Genomic DNA, 21,921 nt, shown 5'->3' on the forward strand with positions numbered 1-21,921 from the left:
CAGAGCACGACGCAGGACTTGTACTCACGAACCATGAGACCATGACCTGAGCTAAGGTCAGGTGCTTAACTGACAGCTACCCAGGTGCCCCTCTAGATTGGCATTTCTTTTTTTTTTTTAATGTTTTTTAAATATTTTTTATTTATTTTTGAGAGAGAGAAAGACAGCATGAGCAGGGGAGGGTCAGTGATAGAGGGAGATACAGAATCTGAAACAGAGGCTCCAGGCTCTGGCTGTCAGCACAGAGCCGACGCGGGGCTCAAATCCACGAACCGTGAGATTATGACCTGAGCCGAAGTCGGACACTTAACCAACTGAGCCACCCCAGGCGCCCCAAGATTGGCATTTCTTAATACCATTTTCAGCTAAAATTGATCAAGTGAGATGGCTGCGTTCAGATTTCTAAACCGCTCCTGTACAAAACAAGCCTGGGTATGTACAGTGTGCAACAAAGGAAGCTTAAACCACTGGGGCCACGAGAAGGGACATCAGACAGCAACCAAAGGTGGGACATTGTGACTATCAGACATAAAAATTGTAGTGGATTGAAACAAAGAGTTCAAATATGAAAAAAACACTTCATAACAGTTAAAAAAAAATCTCAAAAGTCACCTTCGAAGCTGTCTAGGACACCAACTCGATTTTGTGAAAATTGGAAAATAAGTTCAGGTAAACAAATAGGTTGATGAGGGAAAGGTATTTATAGGAGAGTTTCTAGTATTAAATAAAAACACATTCATGAAAGTTGTTAATCATCAAATGGGAGGCTGATGGAGGAGCAGAACGGACAGAGTGGACTGCACACCCGAGCCCACTGGTCAGTCACACTGTCACAGAGAGAGAACGTGGGCCTCCCAGTGCGATGAAGAAGGCTACAGGTATCCAGGAGATGCTTCTTTAAAAAAAAAAAAAAAAAAAAATCAAAGCACAATCTAATCAAGTCTGGATCTAATGACCAATTTAGGAAAGTATAGGAGATAGAGTGAAATAAAGACACCATGATTGCTATCAACCAAATCCAGAGTTTGGTTAAGTCTATCAGAGATATGCCTCTGTTTATTCATCAAATAAACGGCAAGGGAAGGAAGAAAGAACCATAGATTAAAAGTGATCTTTCAACAAAGGGAATGTGTGAAGACCTTGTCGGGATCCTGATTTAAACAGTTGTGAAAAGACATTTATGGGCCAATTGGAGAAATTTGATCACTGAGGAAATGAAATGTTAGAGAAAATTGTTGTCTTTAGTCTTTGTGTTTTAGTTGTTTATTTTGATATCGTTTTAGATATTTATGCTGTTGTCACAAGAATCACATAGACTTCCCAATTTCCCTCTGCCCAGTTTTCCCCAGTGACGACATGTAACACTTGTGCTGTGTCATGGAAACATATCAACACGGTCAAGATACAGAGCATTTCCATCGGCACAGGGAATCTCTTCTCGCCATTCTGTAGTTCTCTCTACTTCCCCGCTTCCACTGGCAGCCACCAGTCTGTTCTCCATTTCCGGAAGTTTGCCGTTCTGGCAATGTAATGTACTTGCAGTCATACTCTATGTAACTCCTTGGGACTGGCTTTCTTTTCCACTCAGCATAATTCTCTGGAGATTTGTCCAGGTTCTTGTGTGTATGAACAGTTAGTGCCTTTATTGGTGAATAGTAGTTATTATTTAAAAAAACATAATCATTTTGCATATATACATCAAGTTATTACAAAGTATACCTTAAACTTACATGTTATGTGTCAGTTATAGCTTAAAAAGTTGTGGGGGAAATTTTAAGTTTATTTTGAGAAAGACCGTGACAGCGCAAGTGGGGAAGGGGCAGAGAGAGAGGGAGAGAGAGAGAATCTCAAGCAGGCTCTACAACACTTGTCATCACAGAGCCCAATTTGGAGCCTGAACCCCCAAAACCGTGAGATCATGACCTGAGTGGAAACTAAGAGTCGGATACTTGAACCAAGTGAGCTACCCAGGCACCCTATATATCCTTTTCAAATGTTTATTTTTGAGAGAGAGAGAGAGAGAGAGAATATCTAAAGCAGGCTCCATGCTGTTGGTGCAGAGCCCAACACAGGGCTTGAACTGACAAACTATGGGATTTTCGACCTGAGCCGAAATCAAGAGTTGAACGCTTAACTGACTAAGCCACCCAGGTGCTCCATTAATTTTTCTTTATTCGTTTTTAAATCATTTATTGTCAAGTTAACTGACATACAGTGTATACAGTGTGCTCTTGGATTTGGGAGTAGACTCCTGTGATTCATCACTTAAAACACCCAGTGCTTGGGGCGCCTGGGTGGCTCAGTCGGTTAAGTGTCCAGCTTCCACTCAGGTCATGGTCTCACTGTTTGTGAGTTCAAGCCCCATGTTGGGCTCTGTGCTGACAGCTCAGAGCCTGGAGCCTGCTTCAGATTCTGTGTCTCCCTTGCTCTCTGCCCTTCCTTCTCTGTCTCTTTCTGTCTCTCAATAATAAATAAATGTTTAAAAAAAAAAACCAAAACACCCAGGGCTCATTCCAACAAGTGCATACTTTAGTGCTCATCACCCATTTTCCCCATCCCCCCAGCCTTCCACCTCATCATCCCTCAGTTTGTTCTCTGTATTTAATACAGAGTCTCTTGTGGTTTGCCTGCCTCTCTGTTTGTAACTTTTTTTTTCTTTCTCTTCTCCTGTGGTCTTCTGTTAAGTTCCTCAGTTTCCACATATGAGTGAAAATATATATCTGTCTTTCTCTGACTCACTCATTTCACGTTAGCATAATACCCTCCAGTTTCACCTATGTTGTTGAAATGGCAAGATTTCCTTCTTTTCCATTGCCAAGTAGTATTCCATTATATATATGTAGATGCCACATCTTTTTTTCAAATAACGTTTACTTATTTTTGAAGGAGACAGTGTGAGTGGGGGAGGGACAAAGAAAGAGGGAGACACAGAATTTGAGGCAGGCTCCAGGCTCTGAGCTGTCAGCACAGAGCCGACCTGGGGCTCAGACTTAGGAACTGCAAGATCATGACCTCAGCCAAAGTCGGATGCTCAACCGACTGAGCCACCCAGATGTCCCTGTATACCACATCTTAAATCCTTTCATCAGTCAGTGGACATTTGGACTCTTTCCATCCTTTGGCTATTGTCGATAGTGGTGCTATAAACATTGGGATGCATCTGCCTCTATGAATCAGCAGTTTTGTATCCTTTGGATAAATTCCTAGTAGTGCTATTGCTGGGTCGTAGCCCATGAATTATTTTTAAATAATTTTAAAGCTACTCACAGGAAGCAACTTAAGTATATGCTTCTGTTTCATGATCTCCTTTACCATCTAAGAAGAAATATTGGTGATTATAGAGTAAATGGACCCATTTGGGGGTGATACCCTCAGTTCTTTATCTGCTTTAGGTCATAAACCATCCTAACCGTTGGCATGTCAGTGTCTTCCCTAGGATTCCAGTCACTGTGACTTCTTCATTACAGGATAAGCAAGACTTTTGTGTTAAAGTAAAATTAAATTTTGATAAGGTTCTAGCCTCTGCAGGAAAGCTAGGCAGTGCCTGACAGAGCACAGGTGCTTTAGTCTTTGGTCTTATCTTTGGGCGCTGTACTGTGACGATGAGAAAACTATTACTTTTCATCACGTTTACCAAATTTTATGAAGCTTAACTATACCTTTTCTTCTACGTTTCTTTATTCATTTGTTCATTCTTGTTTCTTGAGAAGTCATTACGTGCCAGGCACTGTTGCAGGGACCAAAGACATTTTATATATAAACAAAGATGCCCAAAATCCTGCTCAAAGGGTATTTTTTTTTATAGCTGTGAATCAGCAACTGTTCTAGAAGTCCTAACTGGATGACATTGACTCTGGTGTATTCACTGCTGTGTAGGTAGGGCCTCTGGAGGTCACACTGTAATACTAAGCATAATTTGGTATTACAAATATTTTCCCCCATATCAGTTTTCATAATACTAGGAAGGAATTAAAAGAACAAGAAGAATGGCTGACACCTAGCTCTTTCTGTGCATGGATCAAGCCTTCTTTTAACCATTTATGTTAACGTAGTGCTCACCACAGCTTTCTGTGGCGTGTGCTGGTGTGGTTCCCGTTTTGCAGAGGAGGAGAATGAGGTCCAGAGAGGGGAGGTAACATGCCTCAGGTCATAGGCCAGGTGGCAGAGTCAGGCACCTGGCACCGGAAGCCATCTGTTGTCTGTTGTGGTTCCTCTCTGGAGCCCAAGAATTTTCTTTTGGTTTCCACATCCCCTGACCAAGCTATCATTTCCCCACTATCTCATGGAATGTCAACAGATGTTCCATAGAAAAAAAAATTTCACGGAAAAATCGTTAACCCAGTATTTTCCTAATGTGTATAGAGGCTATTTATACCAAGGACTTCTCAGAGAATTTAATGGCAAATGTATATTGTAAATCACCAAGAGGAACATTTATCTTCTACAGTTCTAAAATTATTTTTGCATGGAATGTTTTGTTTCGTTTTGTTTTCACTGGATATCTATAGATCTCCCCAGGAACATACAGTTCTGTGCCATTTTCGTACTCTGAATATCATCCATCACATCATTAGTTTCTGTATTTTCACCCAAATGATCTTTACTGAATGTAAAATCAAATGCTGTCACTCCCTGAATCAGCGTGCTGTGAGCTTTCGTTGTTTTCAGGCTCCTCATTGTATACGAGGGCCTTGCCTGCTCTCTGGGCAGTCTTAAACCTCCTGGAGGCCAGGTACCCATCTCAGTCCATATAGAGTCTGACAAGGTGTGTATGTATCAATAATACTTGCTGTTAGATCATGAGCCCCCTGAAGGCCACATCCTGTTTTCATATCTTCTACCCAGCAAGTTATTACCTGCACATACTGGTTTCTCAATCAATGTTTGAATGCATTCCATTTTCTGGAAGCTTTAATTGCTAAAAACCCATTCCTTATGTTGACCTGAAGTCTGGTTCTCTCCAATATTATCACATCGAGTGTATTTCTGTTTTCTCATAACAATCTATTATTTCAACACAGTGTTTGAGTTTCTCTGAGGTCTTCTCCATCTGAAGCTTTTTTGGTTTTGTTTTTGTTTTTAACAGAACGTTAGTTCTCACTTGCTAATGCGGCAGTCACAATTGAATTCAGTACTACATTCCAGATATTATTAGAACAGTTTTAATTTGTATAGAACCCACGTGTTTTCCATCGGTTATCAGCAGACCTTTGTCCCTCCTCTTCTACTTGTGTCTGTTAAAACCCATCTCATTTTTGACCTATTCATTTTTTAATGTTCATTTATTATTTATTTTGAGAGAGGGAGACAGAGTCCCAAGCAGGCTCTACACTGTCAGTGCAGAGTCTGACATGGGGCTCGAACTCATGAAGTGTGAGTTCATGACCTGAGACAAAACCAAGAGTAGGACTTTAAACCGATTGAGCCACCCAGGCTTCCCTTGACCTATTCATTTCAATCTTGATTTTTAATGTTTGAAGCAGCTCACCTAGTTTGATGTTATCTTTCACTTTCATGTAACTTTTATGTGCATAACTTTTTTCTTCATCCAAACCTGTGAGCAGAAAATAGCCCCTCATAGCTTCCAGTAGATGAGTCATTCTAGATCAATCCTGGTCCATCCTAACTATAGCCTAGTTACACATATCCCCTGTCTTAAGTCTGTCAAATCTATAGCATCTAATCTTTCACTTACCCAGAACTTACTTTGGCAAACGTTCTGTGGAAATGTAGACCGTTAGTTATCGTCTAATTTGTAAATTAAGTTCTTCATATTTTGACTTTGTGTAAGCTACCCAGCCCTCCATGCCTGACTCAGAGTTCTGAAATTTTCAACAGAATAATTGGTCTCAAGTTTTTCTATAAAAATAAGATGGTCAAGATTTTTATATGGTGTGACATCTTAATTACAGCATCTTAATACATTTTCACAGGCTCTAAAAAGTTGCAGAAGGAGGAAAGCAAAGGGAAAGAAAAGTGTTCAAAAGTCTTTATATGGGGAAAGAGACATTGCTTCCAAGAAGCCGCTCCTGAGTCCTATTCCCGAGCTGCCTGAGGTCCCAGAGATGACGCCTTCCACTCCAGGTGCCGGAATGATGTGTTCAGGTATCTCGTTCCATTCCTGTTTAGGTCTTATCCTCTCCACCACTGTGTTCCTTTTCCCATTCACTGTGGAAAGAACGTACACATAAAAATAGCAACTTTCCCTCATATAGTCATGAGAATTTGCAGTTAAGGAAGCAGTAACTTTTAGGTCACCCAGACCATTTGTGGAATCTGATGGAGGCTCTGGATTCTCTCCCCAGAGAAACTCAGATCTGAGATAGTGCATATAATTGTAGGCCAAATCATTTCCTTTTGTCCTTTTTCTTGTTAAAGCATTTTAATATTTTGTTCAAGTATAATTAAGCATTCTGTGTGGTGTCCTAGTCCATTGTGAAAGCTGGGAGCTCAGTAATAGCTGCATCTTCTATTACTAAGGACAAAAATTGAAAACAAAACAAAACTCCCGTGTGATATTTCAGTAGAGCACCTCTTAGCACATCTACTGAAGATACCATTTATGAATTGACCTTGATTAACTTGGAACAGTTTTATTTAAAAGCAGAGATGAAGTCAGTTGACACACGGGTTAGGTAAAGCTTGGATTGGAGGTGCATCTGTTTTACAATGCCTGAGTTTTAAATTGACTAGATCGTGCTGCAGTTCACAAGAGTATGTGTTCATTTGGTGTGTGAATTTTGTGGGTAATATTTTTAAAAATCATTGTCTTTCTCAGTCATCAGATATGCATAGCTTGCATTTGCAGTGTACCTGTGGGATTTATAACAGATTCAAGGATGAATAAGGCATATGCCACCCTAAGACTGTTGGCTTCTGCCTCCATTTGAACTTGAGGAAAGCACAGAGGTTAAACGGACACAGCTTCCTCCAGCCCCTTGAAGTGGTACATCTTAGGACAGGTTGGCGACCCTACTGCTTTTTAATCTGGCCTAATGCTGCTTATCCTTTTAAGATTTAGCCATGCTGGCTGCTTTTCCAGGAAAAGTCTTTGTTCGCATTACACCTTTACCATCTAGTTTATAACGTTCTCTCTTCTTCCCTCTCCTGCAAATTGTGGTTCCCTTGAGACTGAAAACTAAGTCTTATTTTCATCATATCTCTAGGTCCTGGCAGGAGTTTTCCCAAAGATAGTTAAACAATGCCTGTTAGTATAGGTTTTGAATCTTATTAGATCATTTCTTTTTAAAAATACCTGAAACATTTTTTGTCTATAAGCAGTGGTGTCCTCTGTTAAAAAGGGTTTAAAGCAAATTCCTCCCACCCTCCCTTTCCCTTTTTCCCCTGCCCCTTTCTCTCTCTTCCCTCCCTCCATCCTTGTCCCCTGCCTTTGTTCTCTAGTCTGTCAGTTTCATGAAAAATACATAAACGTCAATTTTTAAAGTTGTATAAAGAGCCCCACTGACAGGAGTCAGTTGCCACTGAGTGAGCCCTACATTAATCTCTAGCTTATGTGACCTGATGTTAAGTACCCATGTCGTGGATATATACCTCTTCAAATTGAAATCCTGTCTTTTAGATTTTTGGCTCAGCTGATGTTTTATAGAAGTTACTAAGAGTTTTTATTTTTGTTTAAAACATTTTTTACATTTGGCTGGCCAGTTAAAACCCTTACTCTCTGAGATCACAAGAGAGATGGCATCCAGGAGTACTGAGGCTTAGAACAGTGAAAGCCTGAATTTTTTTGGCCGTGTTCCATAGCTTTAAGACCTTGATGATGTTTTTTCCACCTGTATGATGTAACACGTTGTGCAGAAAAGGCAAGACAGCCTCTGTGTGGCAGATCTTCCTGGAGGATGATTTTAATCAGATTGAGGTGGAAGGTGGAATATTGAAACAAACATAGCTCTCTTTGAGAGTACAGTGCAGTTTATATTCGTTTTCTTTTTAATTTTTTTAAATGTTTTTATTTATTTCTGAGAGAGAGAGAGAGTCAGACAGTGTGAGTAGAGGAGGGTCAGAGAGAGAGGGAGACACAGAATCTGAAACAGGCTCTAGTCTCTGAGCTAGCTGTCAGCACAGAGCCTGATGTGGGGCTCGAACCCACGAACCGTGAGATCATGACCTGAGCCGAAGTCGGATGCTTAACCAATGGAGCCACCCAGGCGCCCCTATATTCGTTTTTTAACACAGGGCATAAGACCTAAGTGTCTTTAAAAGTACCCTTCTAGCTAAATCCTCAAGCCCTCCAAAATTCCAAGTTTTCTCTTTCCTCTCTTTCAGGGGCAACGTTGTTAGAAAAGGTTCAGAAGCATGGTGGTGCCCATTTTCAGTAATTCATTTCTCGGGAAATGGGAAATGTGGCTGCCTCATGCTAATTGACCTCATAGTGTGGAAAGTACATTAGAATAGAGGAAGCAATTTGAGATATGCGTCTCATTTTCGTGGTCTGAGGGCATGTACTTTATTCACTTATGTATTAAATACATATTTTCTTAACCTGTGGCTGGGGGAAGAACTGAAAGAGAGCAGGATGACAGCTGGGGGCAGGGACAGTGTGGCATTCATAGCTCTTGAGAGTTCTGAAAGCTTTAAAACACAGAATACAATAAAGCCCCAGTTTGATTTGTCAACATTTATTTCCATTGTTACTTTTTGCTGAGATGGAAACTTATTTCCACGCCCCTAGATGATTTTGACTCCAGTGGTGAACTTCAAGAAGCAGAGCTTCCTCACAGAAAGAATATTTTGCCTCAGAAGCTAGAAGATTTGCAGAGTCAAGGTTTCAATAAATCCGATCTGTCTGCATTCTGCAGCTCTTACACCAGAAGTTCCTCGCTGCTTATCGATGCTGACGCTGCATTAGGGCAAGATTTAAATGGAAATACCGTCGAAGCTAACAAACATAAAGCTCTTCCAAAAGCAGAGGTGAAGTCAGAAAGTGAAAACGAGTTGAGAGCTGGCCCTGAGAATGAGAGCAGCCCTGTGGCCGCAGAGGTCCTGGCATCAGATGATGCGGGAGCCAGTACAACCCTGCCGTCCCGGGAACTGGCCGCCGCCGGTCACAATGTGGAAAACCTTTTCCAAATCTTTAACATTTCAGATGACGTGAACATAAAGTACGAAAAGCAGCATGACGTTGTTACAGCCTCGGAAGGGAAACTGCCGACCACACATGCAACATCTGGCTCGCAAAAAGGTGTCTTCATTGACAGTGTAAGAGAAAGTGCACATCCAAGTGCGGGTTCGGGAAGAAACTGCAGAGAGAGTAGAAGCCCTGGAACAAACGGGGGAGGAAAGAAGCGTAGACGACGCTCTCTGTGTTATTCTGATGGCCAGAGTTTCTGTTTGGGAAAAAACGGAAATAACCCCTCCTACCTTGTGAGCAGCCCTGTGGAAGCGGGTTTAGGAAATTCTGACCTCTATAAAGATTTATCGGACTCCATAGAGCAGACCTTTCAGAGAACAAGTAGGGAAACCAAAGTGAGACGGAGCACCAGGCTGCAGAAGGATCTGGAAGACGAAGGGCTGGTCTGGATCTCACTCCCATTTCCTTCCGCTCCCTGCCGTTCCCAGAGACTGAGGAGGAGAACGGTTTGCACAGTGGACAGCAGAGGCCTCGAAAGTGTGGCCCTCCCTGAAGACACGGAGCCTTCTGGACAGACCCTGAGCACAGTGCTCCCTGTGTTCGTGTCGGGGGAAGAAAACAGGGATGGCCTCGCCGCCAGTGCCTTCAGTTTACCTGGGAGGAGGAGAAAGAGCGTGTGCACAGCCACCCTCGCGAATACGAAAGGTCCCGCTCAGCCAAAATGCTACAGAAGAAGAAGCTCTCTCCACCAGAGGAGGGAGTGCTCCCTGACGGCGTCCAAGGGGTCAGGCACAGCGGCAATTGAAGCAGTAACTGGCATTTCCTAAAGAACGTTCAGCAGCGGAGAAGGTAACCCTCCCCCTGTTCCCACCTCCGGTGCCCAAAACATTTCTTTCATCCCGCTTCTCATCCTCTGTCCAAAGTTTCAAATAAAATCATTTGACTTAAACCTTTTTTTAAGTAGAAGTAAGTGGGGTCTCTTCAGTCGGAAACATTCTCTTAAATCTGTTCTCTCCACAGCACATGTTTACTGAAAGTTTCATGCTAGTACATGCTGACCAAAGCTTCAGGCCTCTGTTGTAAAACAAGAATTTATCTCGTGAAATGCACTCATTGTGTCTAGGCGAGAAGACCTTAAGAAACAGACTGATAGAAGAAATGGAATGTTACGAAAATGAAAGGATAATACAAGGGTAAACACTTAGAAAATGAGAAAAGATGGGTTTTAAAATGTGGCAGAAAAAGCCGGTTAAAAATATTTAACCATTAGGAAAGATGGAAATCATAAGACCTGTTTGGTTGGTTTAAAGTTAAGAAGCGTTAATGACTGGCTTCATCTATGTTAAAGGAACGTTTTCTATTAACTGATTAAAATCAAAATTGGAAAATGCTTTCAGTAACCAGAATATTACAAGCCAAGCATTATAAAATGAATATAGAGCCTATAAATAACTAAGGTGAGAGCACTTTGTCTTTCAAACAAGATTCTTATATGTCCTGTGGGGTGGGAGGCGCAGGGTTGGTTTTGGGGGAAAAATAGAGCAGTTTAGTTGAATCATCCTCCAGATCATTCCAATTAGTCACATTTGGGATTTGTTCCAAGAAATTCCAAATTAGTAATTTGGTATTTAATTCATGGTTCTCCGTTAAAAAAAAGAAAAAAAAAACTTTTTTTAATCTAAAAGTTCCTATGAAGGGGCTTTGGGAAATTTGTTTGCTGCCATGAAGCATGGTGGTAGGTGACTGATTTCTTTCCTAACCCGGTGTCTCCCAGCAGTTCTCTGTGTTTCACAAAATTAAGGTACCGTCCCTGGTCTTGGATTCCCCAGTTACATTTCAGCAGTATCCTCTCCTACCACTGTTTTGATGACAGCAGTTTGAAAATCTAAATTGCTATAGAGCTGGAATTTGTGAGTGCACATAAATCATTGTATCATTAAACAGTTGTTTTTGAAATCCTTTAAATCATTCCCCTCTCCCTCTCCGTGATAGCAGAAACATGTTAACAAATAGAGCTCTCTATAAATAACACAACAGGGAAGAAAGCTCCTGCTGAGGGCCCGTTTCCCCTGCCCTTAGATACAGGCTATTTGTTACCTCCTTGGCACCAATAGGTCTGGAACTCCTGCTGCTAAAAACTAAATGTATTTTACATTAACACTCAGAGTGATCCCCAATTTCTTCTGCTAAAGGGTGGATTGTTTAAAAAATTCTTTTATCTTTACATGTAAATCATTTATGGGCTCTCCTCCCCCCCCACGCCCCCATTCATAGTTTGGTACAGTTGGCAAATCACTACCACTGAAAAGAAACCAAAAATTCAAAAACAAAAACCAAAAACCTACTTACCACTTACGAAGCTTTTTGGTCTTGTAATTAAAAAACTTTCAGAAAACATACGATGTTAAGGATTTTGTTTTCTAAAACTTGTTCTTTGCCTAATGTGAAGGCTATAAAACTCTACGGATTGTTATTTTCACCTCTTTTTACTGTATGATGATGGGTGACCTCAGTTGTATTTGAATTTTAAGAACTCCACCGTGCTTTGTTTTATTTCTCAAAATGTGCCAATGGTCTGTGGTGGTTTTTGGCTTGCGTTTTCAAATGTAAAACTCTTGTAGCGTCTCCATTTAAACAACGCTTTACAAATTTTGTTGGTTTCAAAATGTTTCAGTATAACTGTTCTGTTGATATTTATAAATAACAATTAGGCAGTTTTCCTAAAAAAAGAAGAGGTCTGAGAAACCAAAGCAATTTGGACATGACTATCTACCACCGTCTGATTTGTATCCTATGATTTGTGAGGAGTTCATCACTTCTGTATGTGTCCGCGCTTGCTTGTCTCTAGCGGTTTCTTTCACTAATGGCTAAATCAGAGACGGGGCTTCGGTGGTTTGTCCTTGCCTTATCATTTTTACCGCCATAACCCTTGACATTCTGCCTTGAAAAAGTCCACGTACCTTTCCCTGCTACTGTAGATTCCTGTTTGTTCCAGAAGATGGCAGCATGACATCTGGGTACAATTCCTTTCAAGCCCGGGCAGCTCTTTACTGTTGCTGTGGGTGTTTCTCTTTAACTGTTATTTTCACTCATTTTTATCACGAGAGTAATATGTGTCTGGTGAAGAAAGTAGAGAACTGTACACAATTAAAAACTGTTCCTTCTCCCCCGCCCCCGGTGCAAGCGTCCTGCAGCCACACCGTCCTCTGCCCAGCTTTCTGTGTAAACACTCTCTACAACTGGCCTAGAATTTTCCTGAACTTTGCCTGTGTAGACATGAGTATAGGTTTTGTTATTTTCCAGCGGGCTTGCTATAATGTGCCATTCTGCAACTGAATTTTTTATTCCACAAAAGGTGGAATATACTTTGGGGTTAGTACAGAGATACCCAGTGCTCCTTCAGTTGTATATGCTGAAAACCTAGTGTCTAGTTAGCCATCTCCTCCCTAAAGGATGCTTGTTGTCTACACTTTATTGTCACTGAAAATAATGCCACTGTGGGCTTGTGTGAAAATGTCTGTAAGGTAAATTCCTTGAAATTAAAATTAAATGGGTATCAAGTTATGTTGTATAGTTCCTACCCGATAAAGTCCTTTTATAAAGAGTTTGGCATCAACCCCTACATTCTGTCATGTTCTTCTCCTGCCACTTTGGTTCCATTTTCTCTCACTGCGCGCACTGGCATGTAAGCTGCAGCATTGAGAGTGAGGTTTGGATTTGGCACAGCAAGAAGAAAGTGATTATTAATGCCTCATTCATGCTTCATATTGAAAGAATTTTTTTTTAGTGTTTATTTTTGAGAGAGAGACAGAGAGGGAGTGGTGGAGGGGCAGAGAGAGAGGGAGACACAGAATCCCAAGCAGGCTCCAGGCTCTGAGCTGTCAGCACAGAGCCTGACACGGGGCTCGAACCCACGAACTATGAGATCATGACCTGAGCTGAAGTCGGACACTTAACTGACTGAGCCACCCAGGCATCCCAAAAGAATTTTTTTTTGGACACCAGGTTTATGAGAGGTAATTAACTGTAGTAAACTGCAGTAAAGTTTACCCTTTTTTGAGTGCACAGTTTGAATTTTGGCAAATTCATACCATCATATAGCCACTACCACAGTTAAGTCACAGAACGCTTCCATCACCCCAAAAGACTTTTCTTCTTACCCTCTTTGTGGTCAGTCCCCCTCCCCCATCCCCTTATCAGATTTTTGAAACCACTTCTCAGATATCTGTCCTTAGTTTTGCTTTTTCTACAGTGCCCTATAAATGGATAGAAGAATTCTATCCTTTGGTGTCTGTCCTTTTTGAAATTTAGCAGAATGCTTTAGAGATTCCTCCATGTTTCACGTGCTAAGTACTTGATTCCTCTTTATTGCTAAGTAGTATTCTGTTTTATGAATGTACCAAGTTTCCTTACTCATTCAATTGGTGGGTATTTGCTTTGTTTGGTTTTTGACTATTACAAATAAAGCTGCTATAAACATTCACATATGGATTTTTCTTTTTTTTATAGACATGTTTTCATTTCTCTTGGGTAAATACTGCAGAGCGGGGGGTTCCTGGGATGTATGGTTGGGATATGTTTAACTTTCTGAGAAGCTGCCAGGCTTTTCCATAGCGGCTGTACCGTTGTGTGTCCTCACCTACAGCACGTTCAGTGTTCCACATTTTCATCAGCATCTGATGTCGTCTGCTATTTCCATGTAAGGTGCTCTGCTAGCTGTGCAGTAGTATCTCATTGTCATGATGTTCCTACAGCCGTTCCCTAACAGCCAGTGATGCAGAACATCCCTTCTTGCGCTTATTTGCCATCCTTATATCCTCTTTAGTGAAGCGTCAGATTTCTTCCCCACATATTTTTTAGTTATTGATGTTTTCCAATTGAGTGAAAGAGTTCTGTGAATATTTGGATACAGATTCTTTATTGGCTGTGTGTCTTGGCAAACATTTTTTTCCCCACTATGTGTGTTGTCTTTATTTTCTGAGCAGCATCTTTTAACTTTGATGTAATCTAAGGTAACAATTGTTTTTTTCTTTAATGGCTCATGTTTTTTTGTGTTTTATCTAAGAAACCTTCGCCTAATGCAAGAGCATAGGAATTTTCTCCTAGAAGTTTTACAGGTTTAGCTCTTTAATTTTTGCATCTTGTGTAGAGCAAGGGTTTTTTTGTTTGTTTGTTTTATTCTGTTTTTATTTTTATTTTTTTTATTATAGTTCTTGTCAAGTTGGTTTCCATATAACACCCAGTGCTCATCCCAACAAGTGCCCTCCTCCATGCCCATTGTTTCACTTTGTTTTTAATGGAAATTATTAACCATTTGTTGAAAAGATTATGCATTCCTCATTGAACTGCAGTGGCACTTTTGTTAAAATTGGTTGACCTATATGTGTAGATCTGTTTCTGGACCTTATTCTGTACCATTGGTCTGTGTGTCTGTTCTAAAACCAACATCACAGCATCTTGATTACTATGGAAAGCTTTTTATTTTTTCTTCTTTACTATGGTTTGGTTCGTTTTGGTCATAGTTTATGTTTAAAATTCATTTTGGTGAGGGAGGCCAATAGAAGCAAAATATTGACCAACCAGTTCTATCTGTAGCCTACAATTATACCCAGACCTGCAATACCATTTGGAGCAAAGAATCAATAATAAGCTATCAGAAATACGGGAAGGAAACCAACTTCCGTGAGTTGATATACATTCATGCCAATGTTCTTGTAAACTGGTTTGTACAGTTCATGATTAAAATTGTCACCCTGAGCCACTGTAAGACTTAGTCATTGAGAAAGCATTCTCTTTTTGAACACTATCATATAAAATCAGCCAGAAATTAAAGTGAGTTGAATTAAAATAAGGTTCAAAAATGTTTGCTAAAAATTATTAAATTATAAGTCTGATTCATTTCTTCTCATAGGTAAGGCTTTTACTCAGTTTCACTTTAGTATAAAAACTGTCACTACCCTTACTCATAAAGTAGTAGCCTTAGCACTTGAGAATCATTTCTTAACTTGGGAAGGTTTCCCTGCACCACGTCACCCCAGGTAGGCAGGTTTTAGATTCATTAATGCCTATGCTGGGGATTAACTTCTAATGTGATCACTGCCTTCAAGATGCTCAGTTTTCTCTAAGGGGCAGAAGTACAGTCCACGGTGATTATAAAGGAACGTCCTGGTCCTCTCAGCCCTGAAGTGGCACCAACTTGAGATCAGGTAAGTTTGGTTTCTTTCTGGAAGAAGAGATGCTTCAAAAAAAAGTCACTGACAGGCGTTTTAGAGGAATGGGGATCCAAAAAGGCATATTCTATTCAAATGTAATTATTGTAATTATTGTGTAATTTGCTGAAATGAGGCAATGGAAGTTGGCTTCATCTCATACACGTGTTTGTTTTCAGTATTTTTCTTAACTTCCTGTTATATTCTAAGCTATGAATACATTTGGACAAAGTGTGGATTTGAAACTTAGAGTAGAAATTGTGAATGTACATAGCAAAGTTTTAAAGAAACTTCTCGTAAATGCTTATGCATTTTTATTTTTTGTATCACCAGATTTATAGTTTGTCTGAAGGGCTGACTCTGGGCTTGGAATCCTAGATCCAGTGAACAGAATTGAGATGAAGTTAATTTACAATAAATAATTGTACATACCCAGAAAAAATGTTTTTTTTTTTTTACCTTAAATTTACTTAGAGATAATTTCATAACCTTAACTTGGCTCTGGAATGGACTATGTATTGCACATGGACTATGGCTGAACAATTTCCAATTACACTGGTGTGTTCATTTTTGTATATTCTTTGATGTTTCTCTGTTATTTTTATTTTTTATTAAATCATGATACAAACTCAAGTAACATAGCTTTGGTGAGAAGATGAGTAATTACTGCCATTCTCCTAATACGTATTTTTGTCCCACATCTTCAACCAAAGTCATACTTAGCCTGGTGGTGACCTTAATGTTAAGATTTATTAGGACTTTGGAATTATTTAGGATATTGGGAAGCAAGTGTTTTCTGGAACTGCTACTTGTTGCTATTTGGAGCGTTACATATATCACTTACATAAAAATAAATGAGCATGTGTGTTAAAGAAAAGTTTGCATTTTCTAAGGGGTGGGGCGGGATTTCCAGAATTTCCAATAATCAGTTGTAACACAGCCTTTCTTAAGGGTTCCTTTTCCTTTTCCTCAATTGTCCACAGCACACACAGTGTCTGATAAATTGTTTGATTTATATTCTCTGAGATAAAAGTGGCCCATGGGGGTGCAAACAGCTGGCATTTGGTTTTAGATAAAATTGTTAAAAATTCCAATTTCATATATATATAGTTTTTTTGAAAGTTCCAAATTCCTAAGTGTATTTGTGAATTTTTAAGCTCTTGAGATGTAAAGATAGCTAGGTGTTCTATTGATTTACTACGTCTAATATTTTCTTTATTCTCATGGCTTTATTTACCCACTTAAAATTTGCTTTTTTTAAAAAACAATTCTTCCACTTGTTTGCAGTGTTAAATGTGAATTGTTTGTGACATTTTTATTTTTGCTGTTTAAAGACAAACTACACTTTCCAGTATTGTGTTATCCGGTAAACACGGAGTAAATGTCAACTTTCTCTCCATTTAGGCATATCACAGAACTGCTAAGTAGCCTCAGGCACTCGCAAAAATAGGTTCTTCCAAATGTATGGCCCAAACAGTGAAATCGTGGGGTTTTTTGGGGGGGGGTTTGGTGGGTTTTTTTTTTTTTTTTTAGTATAAAATTGGAGTCAAACAGATGAAACTTTTAATAGACAAAGAGAGTAAAAGGATTTTTTGGATCAAGTAAGTTTAGTTCAGATGCCAGGCACTTGGATGTAAAGTGTGTGATTTTATGCCTAACATTTGAACAGCAGACAATGTGTTTGTTTTCTAATTGTTCATAACAGAACCAATAATCCAAAACGACCAGCCTTTTCTAGTTTTAAGTATACATTGGGAATGAAGATTTCAGAATTATTCCCTAACTCAGACCTGAAAAACCTGGTGTTAGTCTTGGGTGATTTCCAGTGACCCTGTGACTCCCTTCTTCCTGCCCCCTGTGTAGATTTGGAACTGGGCAGCCATTTTTGTTTTTGGAAGGGAGAGGAGACAGATATAATGAATGACTTTTATTGTGCAATATTTCAAACTCTCTTGAATGCATTCGAATGGGATGGAAAGTGTTCTGCCCTATGTCATAGCCAAAACAAACAAAACATATTCCCTAAACCTGGATGTGTGTTTCTCTCAAACTGGCAATAGTTAGAGCTCAGCTCTCAAACAAGAATTTGGTTTGACAATTTTTAGCCCTTGTTCAGCTGAATATTGGGATAGGTCATGGCCAAAGCAAATATCGTGGAGAAAACTTAACACACATATTTACAGCTTGCAGGTGGCATTTTTTTCTTTCTTAAATGTTTGGTATTTGTCTTAAGTGATTGCATTTATAGTGATACTTTTAAATAGACTACTTTTTCTTGCGGATATTTTTTAAATGAACTTCGTCTCTGATAATAGTAACTCCAAATGTAAATAAATTCTACGGAGGTCCCCAAAGAGTGATAAATGTTTAAATTTAAGTATTTAAACATTTAGAAAGACCACTAAGAATCTGAGAATTCTAGGAACATCAGACCCAACAACTATTCCATAAAATTCCCTTGAGGGTAGCCTTCTATGGCCCCCAAAGAATTCATTCTGGTGAGTATCAATGACTCCTTTATGATGATGCCTCCAACACTGTTTACTGACTCCAACCACCCCCCTTAGGTTGTTAAGTATTCCCACCCTATGGATCTGTGGGGAGAAAGTACTCTGTACAATCAAGATAATTCATTTTGTAATGCACCGTTGTGCTTCATGACCCTGGCAAAATGCATTTTTTATTAGAATAATAACTTTACATTTATGGTCACCTATGACCAACAGGCCCTTGGTTTGTGCTTTAACCAAGAAATGCTGGAAACATAAATTTCTGAGCCAGGCAGTCTGCCTCAAAAAATAGTAGCTAAGACTTCATTCAATCCATCTTTTAGGTCCTTCCTTCATAGTATAAAATTCAAACTTTCATCGAATGTTTTGTTGAACAATAGCAGACATCTGTGCGAATGGAACTAAGCCATTGGATAATTTCATTGGCCATTAACTTTTCATGTAATAAACACTACAGACGAGAAGTGCCTGCATCTTGCATTTCGGTTACCAACGTTGCGCTTTGCTGCAAAGATATCTACTTCCTGAACACTGCAAAGCCCGACTATATTCCTATCAACTAGCCCGACTGGCATGTTCTGAACATAAATCATTTTAAAGAGTGGGTGCTTAGTGTTGCAGTGTGTCTGAAATGGTGGGAAAGGGAAAGACCTCTGTGTTGGGTAAGTGCGTCCACGCTGTCTGTGACTCTCAGGCTGTCCAGAAGCAAATGTGAGGTTAAGATTTAAGAGGGGGTGGGGGCGGGAGGAGGGGGATGGAATGCAAACTTCTTGGTAAAAAATAGGCTTTTACTTTTCTATTTTAAATGTTGCTCTAAGTTTTTCAACTTAAGTATTCAAACTTAAATATGGATGCATCGGACCCTTTCACTGAGTATTGTAGGAATAATTGGACATTCTGATCATCGAAGTTCCACTTTTTTTTTTCCAATCTGATGAGAGCCAAAGTTTTTTTTTTTTCTTTTTTAGAAAAATAAGCTTATTTTTAGGTTTTAAAAACTATGTATCTCTCAGTCGGAACTCTCAATGTGCACCACAGCTTCCTTTCCTCTCAGAACTCAGCTTTCCTTTAGATGATGGGTAACCTGGGCCCACAACCCTACACTCATCACCCTTACTCAAGGTTTTAACACCTTGTGGGATTTGTTTTGTTTTGTTTTCAACCCACACTGTAGTAAAACCTACAAAACACCCTTCGGAGGTATTCTAGATCTCCAAGTACGTGGCAAGACCTGTAGTGTTACCATCTGGTAAAGAAGGTGAACAAGAGGTAAGGGGTCTTCTCTGCTGACACCAGCAGTGCGCAGAGGCCTTCCGAGACCGGGCCCGTGGCTCCTTTCACTTACCTTCCACTACCTCCCCCTTCTCCCACCTGGCCGCTCCAGGAGGTCAGGCCATTTGGGTACTTGTTGGCTGTCCTTGGGAAAATTTAGTTAGAGGAGCCCTTGAAAGCAAGAGCTGCCATGGGGTTTTGCAGGCATCCAGAATCTCACAAATAACCAAAGCTCGCATCTCTCTTCCTCAAATGAAATGAATGAGGAGTGTCGATTTCCCATCTCTTCTGTAATATATTTGGGCGGGGAGAGGGGATTGGGAACCAGACTGAAGCCAGAAGAAACCGTGTTCGCGCAGGACAGTGGTCAGGACTGCAGCTGCATTTAGATGCCAACACCTCAAACACGCAGCCCCCTCAACTCAGTCCCCGAAGTCCCGTGCCCAGTGTCCTGCAGCTGTCCTGGAAACATCTGCATAGATTTATATCCCTTACTTCCCCAAGAGGGGAAAACAGTCCTGGGCAGACCCTGCATACCTCCCAGGCCTGTGTCCCTCTGACACTTCGCTGCCACCCTGGCTGGTGCTCTGGCAGGTCCACAAGCAAAGTGCTGTTATGGCCAGGCCAAAGCTGTAACAATATTAAGATGTTTTCCTCAACCCTGTCCCCAGAAAGATACTCCGTTTCCAGAAGATTGTTCTCCCCTGGGCATTACATCATGAATTGATTCAGTTCTTGGAGGAAGAAATTGGACAAAATATAATAGATTACCTCCTGGGGAAACATACTTAGGTTGTTAAGTATTCCCACCAGAAAACGAAGAAACTGCTTATATATTACTACTCTGTCCGCATTTAACCTTTCACCTTATCGCAGCTGAGCACGGTGCTTTTTCTTTTTTTCTGTAAGGGTTTTTGTTTTAGTGGAGGTCAGAGAGAACATTCCTTCTCTATTTTTTTAAGGAATACAAGTATTCTTTGTGTTTGCCATCACCCAGACCTGACTTTGAGTTTCATGAGCCACAGTGTACAGCCCCAGACCCTGGGATGGGCTGGGGTGCAGCAGCCTCCAGAGGAGGCTTTGCCTCCCAAGCTGGGGTGCAGGGAGCCACTAGATGGCCTTCATTTTCCTTAAGGCTTTTGGCTTCTGGGCCATAATGGCCCACAGGAAACGGGGTCTCACTTGTTGAGAATTCGGGAGGCATCACCTTGGCCGTGCGGATCGTGCGGCCCCCGCAAGCGATATCTGTGTTGAAGAAAAGGATTGGGTTTCCTCCTTTCCTGGGAACCAGTTCTCCGAGAAAGATGTTTATGATTGATGAAATAACTCCCATCCAATAAATAGTGCAGTAAAAAATGTGGGAGCTCTTATCTTGTCCAAGTTCGCGAGTTTGGAGGAGAGAAGGGGCAGGGTGGAATTGGCCCTATACATCTGCTGGCTTCAGATCCTGGTAACTTGGAATGGTAAGCAGCGTGGATGGAAGGGCAGATGAACCGGAGGGACTGGTCATAAAGTAGCAAGCCTTTCATCACCGCATGCCCAGCTGGTGACTGGAAGCCGGTCAGTATCCAGAGCCTAGTTAGCAGATTAGAGGGCCATGTAGGGAGCTGGCGGTCTCCAGTGGCGGGATCACTGACGACTGGGTCGGTAGGGCCAATTTCCTTTTCCGAGGCAGAAATGTTCTAGCCATGTCGGTGAACCTCAGTTACCGTCTTGTCTCATAAATCTCCAGTCAGAGGATTAGTGCGGGCTCTCCAGAGCACTGAAATCTATTCCTTTATTCCTCCATTCCAATGAAAGCCCTCAGTGACCCCAACCACACTCTCGACTGTTAGCCTCAGAGGGCTTGGCTCCACTTCTCAGATGCACACCCAAGGAAATAGCAGCAGCCTCTGTATTTAAGTCAGGCACAACCATTGGGGAAACTGGCTAATGGGTACGGACCTCTACAATTTTTGCAGCTTCCTTCCTGTGAATCTGTAATTACACTTGACCCTTGAACAACATGGATTTGAACTGGAGAGTCCACATATATGTGGGTTTTTACAATAAATATAGTACTGGAGCTCCAGTGGCACAATCGGTTACTGTGTGGTACTTACACAATAAATACGGTACTATATATGTATTTCATGATTTTCTTAACATGTTTTTCCTCCAGCTTACAGTCTTATAAGAATACCATCTCTAATACATATAACATACAAAATATATGTTAATCAACTGTTTATGATATCGGTAAGGCTTCCAGTCAACAGTGGGCTATTAGTTGAGTTTTGGGGGAGTCAAAAGTTTTGGATTTTCAACTGGAAGGGGAGCCGTCGATGGCCCCTAACCCCTGTGTTGTTCAAGGGTCAACTGGAGAAGTTTAAAGAAAGTAAAGTGTTTAGGGGCACCTGAGGGGCTCAATCGGTTGAGTGTCCGATTCTTGATTTTGGTTAAGGAAATGAACCCTGGGACCTTAGGATGGAGCCCCACATCCACTTCTGCGCTGAGTGTGGAGCCCACCTAAGATTTTCTCTCTGCCCCTTTCGGTCATGCTCGCTCTCTAAAATTAAAAAAAAAAAAAGTGCTTAGAATGGTCACAAAAGTGTCCACTAGTTAACTCATCTGCAAAATGAACATATTAGTGATACCTGCCTTATGTGGCTGCTATGAAAGCCAACTAATACAGATGGGTGCCCCTGTTTTTGTCATCCTCCTACACTTTCTTGTTACAGAAACCTATCTTTCTCGTGTGTTTATCCACAGTGTTACCACGGAAGGGCTTTCCCCTGGGCCCTCATTTTACGTGGTCTCATTCCTATGCCCATATTACAGATCACGAAGCTGAGACTTTAAG

The 21,921-nt window shown here is 40.8% G+C and overlaps 1 protein-coding gene across 1 annotated transcript in view; it reads left to right on the plus strand.

The window, feature by feature from the left end:
- CDCA2 (cell division cycle associated 2) overlaps positions 1–10,048 on the plus strand; it is a 46,870-nt gene extending 36,822 nt beyond the window's left edge. The window contains 3 exon segments of the mRNA XM_039250419.1: positions 5,934–6,105; positions 8,690–9,856; positions 9,859–10,048. Of these exon segments, the coding sequence (XP_039106350.1) occupies positions 5,934–6,105; positions 8,690–9,856; positions 9,859–9,893 (1,374 nt within the window). The 3' untranslated portion in view covers positions 9,894–10,048.
- The last annotated feature ends 11,873 nt before the right edge of the window (positions 10,049–21,921 follow it).

The sequence above is a fragment of the Hyaena hyaena genome, unplaced genomic scaffold (assembly GCF_003009895.1).
Source record: "Hyaena hyaena isolate Hyena2069 unplaced genomic scaffold, ASM300989v1 scaffold_370, whole genome shotgun sequence".
NCBI lineage: Eukaryota > Metazoa > Chordata > Mammalia > Carnivora > Hyaenidae > Hyaena > Hyaena hyaena.